Below are 14,329 nucleotides of genomic sequence, written 5' to 3' on the forward strand. Positions count from 1 at the left end.
ACAGACGAGATGCACATTGCCTCAGATGACCTGAAAACCTGCCATGGCACGGACCGTGGAAAAAAGGCCACATCTTCAAACAGTCAGCCGCTGGCCACCGATGAATACAGGCTTTGTTTAAGTGATAAATGTACATGTGTGGGGGAAGTTTCATACACATTAGTGAGGAAAACCTTGAGAATAAAATTCAGCAGTTGTTTGGAAATCTTTTGTTTGACTCATGGGTTTTGATCTATGAACACTGCCTCTGCAGTTATGAAGCTATTTGATAAGAATCTGCTGTAGTATAAGTTTGCGTTTCAGGCTTCATTAGATTTGCTGTTTTTGGAGTTTTACCATCAGAATCAGAATCAGAATGGGAAACAGGTTTATTGCCATGTAGGTTAACCCAAACGAGGAATTTTACTTGGTGTTGTGGGGCCTACATTAAAATAAAACAAAAATTAAACCATTTACCATATCACTTTTCAAAGATTTAAACATTACCTTTAACACTAAATCTAATCAGAGATAGTATAATAGGAATACAGGTCATATACAGTATTTACAGTGAAATAAAAAAATATATATAAGAATATACAAAAAATAAAAACAACTAGAGAAGTAAAGGAGGCCAAAGGTCGGAGCTTGGAAGGATTGTTTTACTGCAGATCCTGAAGATGGTGCTGCTTAGCTGCGTTTCTCAACTCATCCTTATGAACATAATTTTAGCAGAAGTATACCCTAGACAGTTATGTGAGATCTCCTGTCTGCTGGTTTCAGATCCTGTATCAGCCAAGTATCAGTTTTTCTTAAAAGTCCGTTACCCTGTCACCAAATCCTCCCCAGCCACAGGGGAGCTGTACTGAGGCTGACCTCTGACCTCTGATTCACCTATGGAAGGGAATGGGCTAACTGGCATGAGGGTCAATGTCCTTTTAATGACAAAGGTATCTTAAAAGCATTATGCCAATCAAACTACCAAATAAAAGTATCTGTGTCTGCAATATCTCTTGTTGTTGTCAGTATAATAAAGACTATTATGAATTGTTTGTGCTGTCTACAGTTTTAGCCCTGTATTCATTTTTCAGTATTCATCAACACTGACATGTTTATGGGGATTACTTTTTTTATGGTTTTCTGACATCAATATTTGCTTTTTTCAAACTAAATATTCCCAGTAGCTTTAGTTCTATGGATGTTTTGTAAATCAGGTGAAAAGGCTGAGCAAACAACTGACTCTGACTGACTGTCTCGTGGTTTTGTCTATGATGTGTTGAATTGCAGCAATGTTTTTTTTAATCATTGCACAGAAAGGAGAAGTAATACATGTTTTTATGGACACCGCGCACAGAAAGTAAGTGGCATGATTAGTAAAAACAAAGGCAATAACTTTCCACTGCTCCATTTGTTGTAGTTTTTTTACTGCAGTGCAAAATCATTAAATAGAAATACCATGCTTTGGTTCCGAGCAGGAGAGTGACTTAAATGCTTTCTGTTAAAAACTGAGTCTTTAAATCTTGACGTGTGTTTCATTGTGCTGCATCGTTTTTTGTCTGAAGCTCCAACAAAGCTTTTCACTGTCACAATGTTTTTGATAAAATGCCCAAAACCCAGGAGCAACTTCTGAGGTACTACAAAAGATGCCTCTGGCACCGAGGATCAGACCACTAAAAGTCATTGAACTTAATCCTTTTTCAAGTTTTAACAATCAAGAATCCCTCAATGTGTGCAGGCCAATCAGAGCCTACCATCTGTGGGTGCTCTTGTGAGTTTTGTATGTGTGTGATGAGCCCATTAAACTGATGAGCGTGTGTACCATGAGACTTTCCTAAATGTGGGCAAAAGGCGGAATTCACAGCACGTTCACGGGTGTGAAGTCATGAGCAGTTCAAACGGACAGCAGGCACAATGAGCTGGTGTGTGTTTTTCACAACCAGCTACAATAGTGTCAACACTGTGACATATTAGATTAGGAAAGACATACTATGAATGAAAGGGATTCTCTAAGATGCTGTCCATAGACACCTGTGACAGCATGCTCCTTCACACGCACACATCCTAAATCAGTACAAGAACACTTTACTCCTCATAGTGTTGCTAGGGTTTTACTCCCACACCAAATAAGACATGCAGAGTGAAGCAGTGTACTTATATCTGTGAGGCAAAGGGTTTAAAAGTGTTAGCTGGTAAAACAACAAATAGCCAATCAGTGGTAAAGGTGACAAGCGTGAAGGAAAGTGTGAACGGAGTATCTTCACGCGAGCATGGTGGAGCAGGGCCTGAGCAGGGCAGGCAGCGGCTGAGGCATGGGGGGGGGGGGGGGGGGGGGGGGGGGGGGGGGGGGGGGGGTATGGTGATGATGAGAACAGACACGAGCCACATGAGGCCCCCTGACAATGCAGGAGTCCCCCTGCGGTATGTCCAGCAGTCTACTTACACACACACACTGATGCATAAATACACACAAGCACGCAATTTTAACACGACTACGCTGACTTTGTGTACTAAAAATATTAAGAAAAAGTGTGACACGTAAATGAAACAAATTATACATTTATGAAACATTTTGTTCAAATACATTTTGTTCTTCGCTATGAACCGCTCAGTATGGTTTTTGTGATTCGTAATGATTGCACCCCCTCTAGTGGTGTCATGTTTTATAGCAGTTTCGAAGCAGGAAAACTGCATTGGAACTGTATACACATATAAACAGTGTTTTTTTCTTTACATGTGTATGTCAATGTGTACAAATCATCTTTTACTTAAGTAGTTCTTCACCAGTACTCACCAACTTTGCTTTTATTTCTCTGGTGACTGGGTGGACAGCAGCACGGTGAAGCTGGTTTGATAAACCAGACTTAAATTTAAACTGTGTGGGGGAAGTTTCATACACAATTCATTTTGGCAGCAAATAACATCCCAAATTTGGTTAGGCATCGTTTGTGGAACCACGCTGGTTATTCCACACATGTTGTGGACACCAGAAGTCATTCCCAGTTTGCCTCACCAACACACCACTGGTCCCCCTCCACCATGAGGGTGCCTTTAAAACGATATGCCTTCTGGGGTGTTCTTTTATGGGCTGCAGTTGCACCATTGACTATTGTATAATTCTCTTCAAATCAGTTTGTTCCCCCTCCTCCCCCCTTTTTTAAGCCCACCCCTGACTTAACAACCAGAAAAAGGTCACATTTCTGAGAAGTGACTTCCATGCATGTTCCATGCTGGGTCGTCACTTTCAATTTCCTAAGACCTTTCACGTCACACACCCATCAACCAAGAAAAGTGAAAACGCACTAATGCACTCTTTTATTTGCACACTTATCATAGGTTTAGAAAGATTGTGTATGACTGTGAAACTAAATGAAATATGTCCTTAGCAGTACTTTTTACTGGATTACTTTTAAATATTAAATTGCTTATAAATAAAAAGGCAATATTGCAGTTTCAAGCTTTCACTTGAACCTTAAACCATCACCAGGAACAGGTTTGGACATATATTTATTACGTTTAAGGTTATAGAAAATGTATTGATGTGGCTCTTAATAACATCAGTATGGGTTTACAATGCTTATTTTGAGTGGTGAAAGTAGAAAGGTCATACATGAGCAGAAGTGATCATCTCCTTCTTTCCATGTCCTCTCGTGCTCCTGATGTGTTTAACACTGAGAGACCCTCAGGACACCTAGCAAGCGCTCAACATACGACTTGTCTTTTCCTTTTTCCAGCTCACCGTTCAGATGGTACGAGATGTTTAACTCCGCGCACAGAATTAATGGAGCATGAAATGTAGGCCTGAAGTGCAGCAGGCTCCTAACCTGCAGGTGACATTGTCTACATGAAGCTCTTATTGTGACCTAAGTGAGCTGTATTATAACCGCCTTTGACTGGTGACAATTAGTGACCTTTTGCCTTTCCAGCAGCCATCCATTTCAATTACACCAACCTGGAGAGCTTTAGTGGGCGAGCAACAAGAGAAACTGGAGCCAGTGTGGCTTTACTGTACCTCTATAGCTAGTGTGGACACTTCATCTTCAAAGACATTAATGTAATTCAGCACACTGTTATCTTATGTGTGATATGAGTGAAGTTTTTTGTAATAAGAATGGTTACAATGTTGAGCTCTTATTTTCTGTAATATGCTTGGAAGGTGGTACACATTCAGAGCAAATGATCTTCCCTATAAAATGTCAGATGATGAGTATTTCCTTTTTCCATCAGTGGCTATGACTGATGACAAATGAATGAGTTTGAAGCATGGACTTTATTTATAAAAGTTTGAAGTAGAATTTGCAAACTAGGCTTTGATTGCTAAAGTGGATATGCTGCACTTCTGCTAAAGCAGTCTTACTTTGCCCGGTTTTTACCACCATAACTATTCTCAGAAATGTGTTTTTTCCTCAATTTGTTCATGTTTTTAATCTTTTCAGGGGGTTGGTGGTTGAGATGTTCGAGATGTGAAATCTTCAAACTCTTAGTGAATCATCCACACATCACAGAAATGTGACGGTTTCTTTTTTACGAGCACCAGCATTACTTCAGCTTCCTTCTGTATCTCCCATCAGCTCCACCTCAGGCCTGCCTGCCTTCACCTCAGCTTACAGACTTGAGAAACCTCAGAAGCAGGAACATTGTAAAACCTCACACACTATCACTTCATCTAACCTTTCTCAAAAATATGCTGCACCCACTGAAATCATGTGCACGGTTTTATTTAACCCCAGCCACTGTAAATATCACATTACAGATTGCTTTGACCAATGCATCTCACAGAGCAAGTGTTAGACAGCAACTACATTGCAACAGATGCTTTATGCATGCAGAGAAACATTTAGAAAAGCAGAACTTGTTTAATCTATCACAATCTCTCTAACATACACACACACACACTCACACAAACACCCATACTGGTTTTAACCACATTTTGGGCACTGGTAAGTCAATGTTCACAGTCCTATAATAGGGACTCAACATTTGGGAATATTAAATGGGTATCCACAATGTTAACCATTACAAAAAAGTTGATACTGAGTGACCTTTAGAGTTATTGTTTGTGTCCTCTAATGTCCTCTAAGTCACAAACACATGTTTGTGTGAAAGATATCGTTAAGAGCGCTTTTCTACATTGTGACTAATGGCTTAGATAAGGGGTGGGGAACTTTTTTCCTCTCAAGGGCCATTTCCGGGGCGGGCCTACCTGAATGCGCACGCATCTCACCGTATAAAAGGAGGCCTCGCCTCCTGACTGTCATCCCTTTCTCTTCAGCGAGCGGAAGTGAAACACTGAGCAAGAGACGTAAAAAGAGAAAGAGAAAGGTGCACCGGACCTGCCCGACATGCCCTGGCCTGATCGCTGGGGCTGATCCGCACCGCCTGTGCTTCCAGTGCCTGGGGCCGGACCACGCCGAAGACGGCCTAACACCGTCGCCGGCCTGCAACGCCTGCTCAATGATCCCTCGGCTAAGCCGCCAACATCGCGGGGATCATTTTCGGGTGAGGTTCGGCCCGCAGGAGGAGCCGGAGGATCAGGACCTCGAGGTGGTGGAGATGGGGGAACAGGATGACGAGGTGCCATTCATGTTCACCCTCCCGAGGGGCCAGGGGGCCGCGTTCCCGGAGGAGGACGACGACGAGGATGCTTCGTTGTCCAGTACTTTCGGGTCCGGCGGCCAGGAGGGTCCAGTACACAGGTCTGCGCGTCTGGACTTCCCGGTGGTGATGACCCTGGCGGCGGAGCGTGTGGGCCTACCGCTCCCCCCACCGTTGCCACCGAGGCCAGTAAGCCGCTTTCGACAGGGGTTTTACGGCCCGGTGCATCCGGCACAGCCAGCCTTCGTCTCGCCCCCGGTGCCAGATATCTGGCAGTGTGTGGAGGCGACGTGGCGGCAGCCATTGAGGACGAAGGCCCCAATAGCTCGGAGCACAGATGGCGGCTGCGGATAGTGGGCATGCGTAGTGCAATCAAAGCGCTATGTGGGTACAGGGGCATTATGGCCGGCGTATTACTGTCAGGGAACACACTACGCCTAAAGTAAAGACTAAAGGGGACATTATGACGGAGCGTGCGCTCACACAAGAGTGCGCGGCGGTGCGTTCAGGGACCTCAGTAAAAAATCGGCCCTTTCTGTGTCTGCGACAGGGGGCAACAGTGACAGCTTTAACTGTCATGCAGACTCTAGTCTCATGGCGGCTGCTCACGTTGTCGTCCCGCTCGGGTTACTGCATATGCGCCGCCTGCAGAGGTGGTTCTCCAGCCTGCGTTTAGATCCCAAGAGGCACAAACAACGTCTGGTGACCATCCCCCCCTCAGTGGAGGGCAACCTCCGGTTCTGGGGGTCCCCGGATCACCTCCGGAGGTGGTCTCCACTGGGACGGGTGACCTCCTACATCACAGTGTTCACGGAGAACAGGATGGGGAGGGACCTGCCTGAAGAGGGCTATAGGTGGGCGCTGGTCTCTAACAGAAACACGGCACAGCAACCTCCTAGAGCAGTAGTGTTGGTCCTCCAGCATTTCAAGCCCCTAATTCAGGGGAGACATCTGGTCATTCAAAGGCATGCGAGAGGTAAATCTATCATCCCAGGAGTAGATGGGTTTCCCCCCGCAGAGATTCAGGCCCTGGTGCAAAAGCGACAACAGCACCACAGTGGCATACATCAACAGGCAGGGCGGAGTCCGCTCCGCCGCCTTGTTGACCACAGCGGAGAAACTGTGGTTGTGAGCTTCAGAGGTGGTGTTATCTCTGGGAGCCCTCCACATCCCGGGACTGGAGAACAGGGGGGCCGACCTCATGTCGAGGGGCGGCCCCCTGCCAGGCGAGTGGGTGCTTCACCCGGAGGTGGTGAAGCAGGTCTGGGCCCAGTTCGGGAGAGCAGAGGTGGACCTGTTCGCCAGCCGGCGCAACAGCCACTGTGCCCTGTGGTTCTCCATGGCTCTGAGCGACGACCCGCCCTTGGGGGTGGATGCCATGGCCAAGAAAGCTGCTCAACGCCTTTCCACCGTTGCGTCTCATTCTCCCTCTCCTGGGCAGAGTGAGGCGAGAACGTCTGTCAGTCATCCTAGAGGCTCCGGATCGCGTTGGGGCGCCGTGGTACTCAGAGATGACACAGATGAAGGTGGGCCAGCCCTGGGCGCTTCCCCAGTTCTGGGGGGCAATGTCTCAAGAGGCAGGTGCAATCGGGGCGTTACCCACTCTGGGCCAACCTCTCCAGGCTTGGCTCCTGAGAGGGACAGGCTGAGACAGGGTGGATTGTCTGACAGTGTTATTCAGTCTATCCAGGCAGCCAGAGCGGGTGGCTGAGATTCCAGCGATGGTGTGAGGAGCGGAGAATAGAGCCCTTATCTTGTGAGTTGGGCTCTATTTTATCCTACTTACAGTTACTGGTGGACAGAGGGTTTGCTCATTCCACAGCGAAAGTGTATGCAGCAGCCATCTCATCCTGCCATGAGGGATTTGACGGCAGGTCAGCCTTTTCTCAGCCACTGATGTTGTGGTATTTCCAGGGGGTCTGGAGGCTGATCCCAGTAGTGCCTACCTCCGCCCCTCATTGGGACCTGCCGTTGGTGCTCGAGGCTTTGGTCACAGAACCAGAATTTGAGCCTCTGGAGCACTCCTCCCTGAAAGCACTGTCGTGGAAGACAGCATTGCTACTTGCCTTAACGTCAGCCAAGAGAGTGTCTGAGTTAACCGCTCTATCGGTGCACCCGAGTTGCTTGTTGGTCCGGGGTGACCAGAGCGGGGCGACACTCAGACCGAACCCCTCCTTTGTGCCCAAGAGCCTAAGGAGTGCGTTCAGGTCGAGGGCTATTCAGTTAGGGGGCTTTAGTCTTCCACCCCATAGTGGGGCCAGGGAAGCTAAACTGCACCTCCTCTGACCAGTGCGTGCGCTAGCATGTTATGTGGAGCACACGGCTGCCCTTACAACTGAACAGCTGTTTGTGTGCTTTGGGGGCGGGGTGACCGGGAAAGCTCTGTCCAAGAAACGCCTGGCAGGCTGGCTCTGCGAGTGTATTGCACATGCCTACGGACAGGCGGGGAGAGCCTGCCCCGCGGGGGTCCATGCACACTCTACACGGGCTGTGGCTGTATCAACAGCCTTATTCAACGGTGTGAGTGTGGAGGATATATGCACGGCGGCGTCTTGGTCAACGCCAGGCCCCTTCATAAAGTTTTATCTCTTGGACATGTCTGGCTCTTTCTCCTCGTCTGTGCTTGCTGGGGCACCACAGGACTGGTGAGGAGGGGGGGGGGGCTGTGGGTCAGTGGGCATCTGACCCCTTCCCCGGGCGTAATGCGCTTACGTTTTTTCCGGGCCCCCTGGCGGGTCCCGGGGGGCGTGCTGCGCACTGGGCCCTTACGGGGCTGGAGGGCTCTCCCCTCCTGCCTGGGGGCAGGAGGGGAGAGCCCTCCACACTATAGTCCACGCACACTCTGCACGGGGTCAGTGTCTGAGTGTGGGGGACATGGGGCACTTGCGCTCTCCCCGTGCTCCTTAGGGACTCGGTAGAGGTGGTGCACAGTGAGCCCATACGGGGCTGGGGGCTCTCTCCGTCTGCCTATGGGCGGAGGGGGGGAGCCCTCAGCACTGTTTTCCGAGCACACTTTTCGCGAGGTAAGCGCGTCAGAGTGTGCTCTGTCAGCCGCAGCCCAGACTTCTCCAGGGTTACAACCGAGGTAGAGGTGAGTGAGGTACAGCGGCTGCTAACCAGAAAGCCGGTCAGGGGCAGTGAGATGGAACGGTGTTGTTGGACGACAGCGCGTGTATACATCGGGGCTCCGCCCACTGTACCCATAGAGTCCAGTAGAGGGCGGAGCCTGTGAGAGATATAACGAGGGGTTACTTATGGTAACCCTAGTTATATAAGCACAGGCAGAGCCCTCTACTCGGGGCACTGTCTGTCCTATACCGGTCGCTGAAGAGAGGTGTAGGATGACAGTCAGGAGGCGAGGACTCCTTTTATACGGTGAGATGCGCGTGCATTCTGGTAGGCCCGCCCCGGGGCCAGCTACATCTATAGAAATCTCAGTAGGTGAATGTTTGCATGATAAGGTAGTACCCATAGAGTCCAGTAGAGGGCTCCACCTGTGCTTATATAACAAGGGTTACCATACGTAACCCCTCGTTATCAGAGCCTCTCAGTCTGTCAGGAGAGAGCTCTCTTCCACCTGGTTGTAGAAAAAGCTCTTTATACCCATTAGCATAGCTAGCTAACCAGATGCTAATAACATGTCAGATGAACAGATCGCCACTGGGTTTACAACTAAAGACAAAGCTACGCAAAAACTGTGGCATGTGTACGGCTCCTTATGCTCCTTATGGGTACTGCAATTTTTGAAGTGCTGGAGCGGCGTTCGGGCAGCACTACACCACGTGATGACACGTTACGCTCGTGTTGTGTTCAAGGAACCTGTCCTTGGCCAGGAAAAACAGGCAGTCGCGTGTTTAATTCAATTGCGGTCTAGATTTCTTTTTTTTTTTAAATTGCGTGTGTTTATAAATTACCTCGAGGGCCATATCAAATGGTCTCGCGGACCGTATACATCCCGGAGGCCGGAGTTTCCCCACCCCTGGCTTAGATGGAACAGTATGATATGCTAAACATTAAATGTCATCATGTAGGCTACATGAAGATAGCTTAGATAAGTGAATGCCTCGTTTAAACTGTATTTTAATTTGATACTAAAATCTTATGTGTGTAAATGTGTTAAATTGTTAAGAATAAATAATGAAAACAATAAAATGGCATGAAGACATGCATAGGAAGACACAAGAATACACGGTACTGTTCTTTGAGATACTGTATGCAAACTGCATTTTCTGATATTGTATTATATTCAGGGGTGCACATAACTGGTACGCAGGTACGCATGCGCGGCACAAATCTGAATTGCGTAACGTCACTTGTGTCACTACGCGCCTTTGCGTACCTCAAAACATCAAAACAAAACACATATTTCGTCTACACGTGTTTCTTGTCAACACTCAATGGAGTAAACTACTAGGCATGTCAAAAAACCCAAAGACATTAAGCAGCTACGTTGCCGTTTCGCTCCCTGCAAAAAATCTTTCTATGACTGATTGAACTGGAGCTGGGTGAGCCGCGCAGGACATAACCGACGGACCTGTGAAGCTTTCCAGGATGCAGAGGCTTAGATCACTGGACGACAGAGTTGGTCGCCGTGTGCACAGACAGGGTTAACGTCGGTATAAACAACAGAATTGTGCCAAAAGTCCGCCAACTGGCTACGGTGGGAGACTCCCCTGAGCACACTCTGTGCCCCGCGCACACACTGGAGAACTGCGCAAAATCATCTGATCACAACGTTCACGCTCTGTGGTCAAGCTGCTGCAGTTTTATTTACACCAAAGTGGAGTGAAACACACAGCTGCAAACTTACTCAGGGTGTTATGGAAGAGTTTCAAATCAGACAGAGGTGGAAGAAGTACTCAGATCTTGTGTAGGAATACTCTGTTACAGTAAAAGTCCTGCATTCAAAATGTTACTCAAGTAAAATTAGAAAAGTATTATCAAAATATAGTGAAAGTAGCGACAGTAAAAGTATTCATTGTGCAGATTGGTCCGTTTCAGAATAATATATATGATATGTTTTATAATGATTGATCATGAAAGTGTTCTCAAAGCTGGTAAAGGTGCAGCTAGTTTGAATGACTTTGTATACTGCAGGGTAGCTTGTGGATTTACTCCAGGTGGAACTAAAGTCTGATTTAACACTTGATTAGATTTCACATCATTCATCCACATCTGTAAAGTAACTAAAGGTATTAAATACATGTAGTGGAGTAAAAGTAGAAGTACAAAGTAGCATAAAATAGAAATACTCAAGTCAACTACAAGTATCTCAAAATTGTACTTGAGTAAATAAGTGTGCTTTGTTACTTCCCACATTTGAAATCAGATATGACTTCAAGTCATGTGATCATTTCTTAGTATTTGATCCTTCAACTTGGCCTCAGGAAATGCAAGGACTTCACAGTTTTGGCAACAAGTTTTGGAGAAAGCAAATCGGAGGCTTAAAAAGAGACAGGGAGGTGCATCTTCATCATCTTCATCATCTAGCATGCAAGAAGTGTAAATTGAGGACAGTGAAGGAGACACTGAGGAGGACCACGCTTCGTGTGGGGTGAGTACCAAACGCTGTCTCTTGGTACTCATCTGAGTAACTCACTAAAAAAGTTATGTGCACCCCTGATTATATTTATCTAGTTAACCTGCAGTGCTACATGCTTTACCAACTGAAGGGTATATTTATCAATGAACAGCTAGTCTACAATGTATGCAGTGCATCAACTTACTGCTGGGGTTCAGGATGAGCAACTTTTTTTATAAAGACATGTGATGTCAGAAAGAAGAGGTGGGATTTGAACACTGCATTGAACATTTTCAAAAGGTATAAGTCTTGAAGCTCAATTCACAACCACAACACTTAGGAGTAAAAGCAGCACAAGTTTGGAACCCTATCTCTTGTTGTAAGTATACAATGCTGATTTTTCATCAATAGCTCAGTGGTATTGTTTTCCTCTGCTAATGCATCTTGTTTTTCGGCCTATAATAATTTATTCTTTTTATTCTTTTCTCATAATGACAGGTAAGATGGCAGTTGGAAATATTACCCTGAACTCGGCCGAAAACTCTCCAAACGAGAGCAGCTGCGATGTTTTCATCTACCAGAGAGCTGCTGTGGTCCTCTTCCCTATTTTCTACTCTGTGGTTTTCATTGTCAGTGCGTGCGGCAACAGCTTGGTTCTCTACGTGATATGCCAGAGGAAGCAGAAGTTTAACTCTACGTCAATCTATCTGGTCAACCTTGCAATATCTGACACCCTGTTCACACTGGCGCTGCCCGGCAGAATTATTTACTACATCCGCCATTTTGACTGGCCCTTCGGTGACATTCTCTGCAGACTGACCACACTACTCTTCTTCGCAAATACGTATGCAGGTAATATTAGTGCTTCTGTTGACAATACACCACTATATAAATTAGTATGATTTTACATATGTCTACATGTATGCAACCATAACATTATGTTCAGGTTCAGATAACTTTATTATTCTATTTTAAACTTTTTGTGTGAAAAATTAGCATTTTCAAGAAAACAGTCAGAGCTCAAGAGGTCAATTATGCTGGCTTTCAACCCTCATACACTCCAAGAATATGAAGTATAAAGATATTGTTGACTAAAAGGTTGACCCATTCCAAGATTCAAGGCTTTTATTGTCATTTGTGCATAGCTACAGTGTAGTTATGACAATGAAAATCTTAGCTCACAGACTCCTCCAGCAGTGCAACACAATAAAACAGATAATAGTGCAAGTAAATAAAATAAAATACATTATTTGACCCAAATACATGATCTCTACCCTTGTTTGTAATCTGCAAAAGTGTTCCTTTGTTTTGCCGCTCCGTCAGCATGTGTTAAACTGTATTTTACATCCATTGTTTTTCCACCAGGTATTGGCTTCATGACCTGCATCAGTCTGGATCGATACCTGGCCATGGTGCACCCCCAGCGGCTGCCGTGTCTGCGGAGTGTGAAGGTTGTTCGCAGGGTCTCCTGTCTGGTCTGGGCTCTGGTGTTCCTGGAGGTAGCTCCTCTGATGTTCCGCAGTATGCTGCGTGAGCACCAAGGAAGACAAACCTGTATGGAGTACTTCAACTTCGAGGGCTCCCGCTTCACCCCGTACCTCCTGATCCTGGCCTGCACCATCTCCTTTTGCTGTCCCCTCATCATCATCATGGCCTGCTACGCTAAGATCAACCTGAAGCTACGAGCTACAGCAAAGCACAACTCTGTAACCAGTCGATCGAACAGGAATCACAGGGCCAACACCATTATCCTCCTCATTCTCCTCACCTTCATCATATGCTTCAGCCCTTACCACCTCAACGTTATGCAGTTCATGTCTCGAAAGATACACCACCAGGCGACCTGCGAGGAGCTGAAGGCCTTTAAGATGTCCTTACAGGTAGGAACTGTGGTTGTTAGTTTGTTTGAATTCAAATATCAATGTTCCTTTTCATAATCCATCTTCTCCCTGCAGATCACAGTTTCACTCATGAACTTCAACTGCTGTTTGGACCCAATCATCTACTTCTTTGCCATTAAGACCTACAAGAAGCGAGTGCTAAGCCTGTTTAAGGACTATCTGTATACTTCCGGTGCCTCTACCAAAATGACAGCTGAGAACAGCAGTAGCAACACCTGAGAGAAACCACAGGAGGAATACAACCAGCCACAGAGAAGACCTAGTTTAGATGAGCCTATTTTAGTCTCTCACTTTGACTAAGAAGTCTTTATGTAGGTTATTGTGGCAATTGTGCATGTGGAGTAAAGGTGCGATATAATGCAGAAGAAATACAGTTTGCAGGGGAAAAAAAATACTTGTTAACCCTTTTGAATTGTTTAAGGGTTGATCACAGTCATGTATATTTGAGACAACTGCATTCAATTAAGTGTTCTTTATACATATTATTTGTATATTTTTATAACATGATGATATCTCATGTTTATCATTGCCTTTCTTCTTAATATGTGTGTGCCCTTCAGTATTAGTAATGTAAAAATGTATTTGTTGTGTACTTTTTCTGTATGTATGTGTACAGCGTGAAAGAAATGTCCTAAACTAGACAAATAAGCTATGCCTTTTACTCATCTCTGCAGAAAACTTTTTGTGGTCATTAATATAGCACAACGGAAACTCTCACTTCCTTCATGTAGGGAGAAATGTGGCAAAAAAAATAAAAAAAACATTATCATCTAGTAGTGTGTGTGATTGGTTGCAATGATAAAAATTATGAAACTGTGATGTGTGCGATCAAAGTGTGTTTCACATATTCTCCATAGTATATTATATGCAAGAATTTTGGTTAGGCCAAAATGAGAACGTGTCGCATATCTCTCTTTATCCCACATACCCCACATCTGAGTTTTGTGTGGGAGTGCGTAGATAAACTCTTCACCACTTCCTCACCCACCTTTCCTGCTCCCCCTCACATGACTTCCCCTCCCCTTTACATTACAGCTGGGTCCCACAAACTGTGTGTGTGTGTGTGTGTGTGTGTGTGTGTGTGTGTGTGTGTGTGTGTGTGTGTGTGTGTGTGTGTGTGTGTGTGTGTGTGTGTGTGTGTGTGTGTGTGTGTGTGTGTGTGTGTGTGTGTGTGTGTGTGTGTGTGTGTGTGTGTGTCTTACAAATGTGAGCAGGTGCACGCTGCCTGTTTAGAGTGCAGTGCCGTATTTAAATATAACCTTTAACATTTCCTGTGTTTTTGGAAAAGCTGCCCTATGGTTTTGCATAGTAGACAGTAATGTGCACAAGTATCCTC

At 45.8% G+C, this 14,329-nt stretch overlaps 1 protein-coding gene across 4 annotated transcripts; it reads left to right on the forward strand.

The window, feature by feature from the left end:
* The first annotated feature begins 1,330 nt into the window (after nucleotides 1-1,330).
* Nucleotides 1,331-13,766, forward strand: si:ch211-184m13.4 (uncharacterized protein LOC798560 homolog). Of its 4 annotated transcripts, none has more exons than XM_034128775.1 (4): nucleotides 1,331-1,336; nucleotides 11,591-11,944; nucleotides 12,458-12,972; nucleotides 13,048-13,766. In XM_034128775.1, the coding sequence occupies exons 2-4, from the start codon at nucleotides 11,596-11,598 to the stop codon at nucleotides 13,210-13,212; spliced, it is 1,029 nt and encodes a 342-aa protein (XP_033984666.1). In that variant the 5' UTR covers nucleotides 1,331-1,336; nucleotides 11,591-11,595; the 3' UTR covers nucleotides 13,213-13,766. The 4 variants fall into 4 exon arrangements, with proteins under 4 accessions (XP_033984666.1, XP_033984665.1, XP_033984664.1 ...); XM_034128774.1 differs by lacking the exon at nucleotides 1,331-1,336 and adding an exon at nucleotides 11,038-11,125; XM_034128773.1 differs by lacking the exon at nucleotides 1,331-1,336 and adding an exon at nucleotides 11,248-11,471.
* The last annotated feature ends 563 nt before the right edge of the window (nucleotides 13,767-14,329 follow it).

Source organism: Trematomus bernacchii, unplaced genomic scaffold (assembly GCF_902827165.1).
Source record: "Trematomus bernacchii unplaced genomic scaffold, fTreBer1.1, whole genome shotgun sequence".
Classification (NCBI taxonomy): Eukaryota; Metazoa; Chordata; class Actinopteri; order Perciformes; family Nototheniidae; genus Trematomus; species Trematomus bernacchii.

Coding starts and splice junctions, on each gene's coding strand:
- si:ch211-184m13.4 (XM_034128776.1), top strand. CDS start 11,584: ATGACAGGTAAGATGGCAGTTGGAAATATTACCCTGAACTCGGCCGAA. Junction 11,945..12,457: donor CTTCGCAAATACGTATGCAG/GTAATATTAGTG, acceptor TTTTTCCACCAG/GTATTGGCTTCATGACCTGC. Junction 12,973..13,047: donor CCTTTAAGATGTCCTTACAG/GTAGGAACTGTG, acceptor TTCTCCCTGCAG/ATCACAGTTTCACTCATGAA.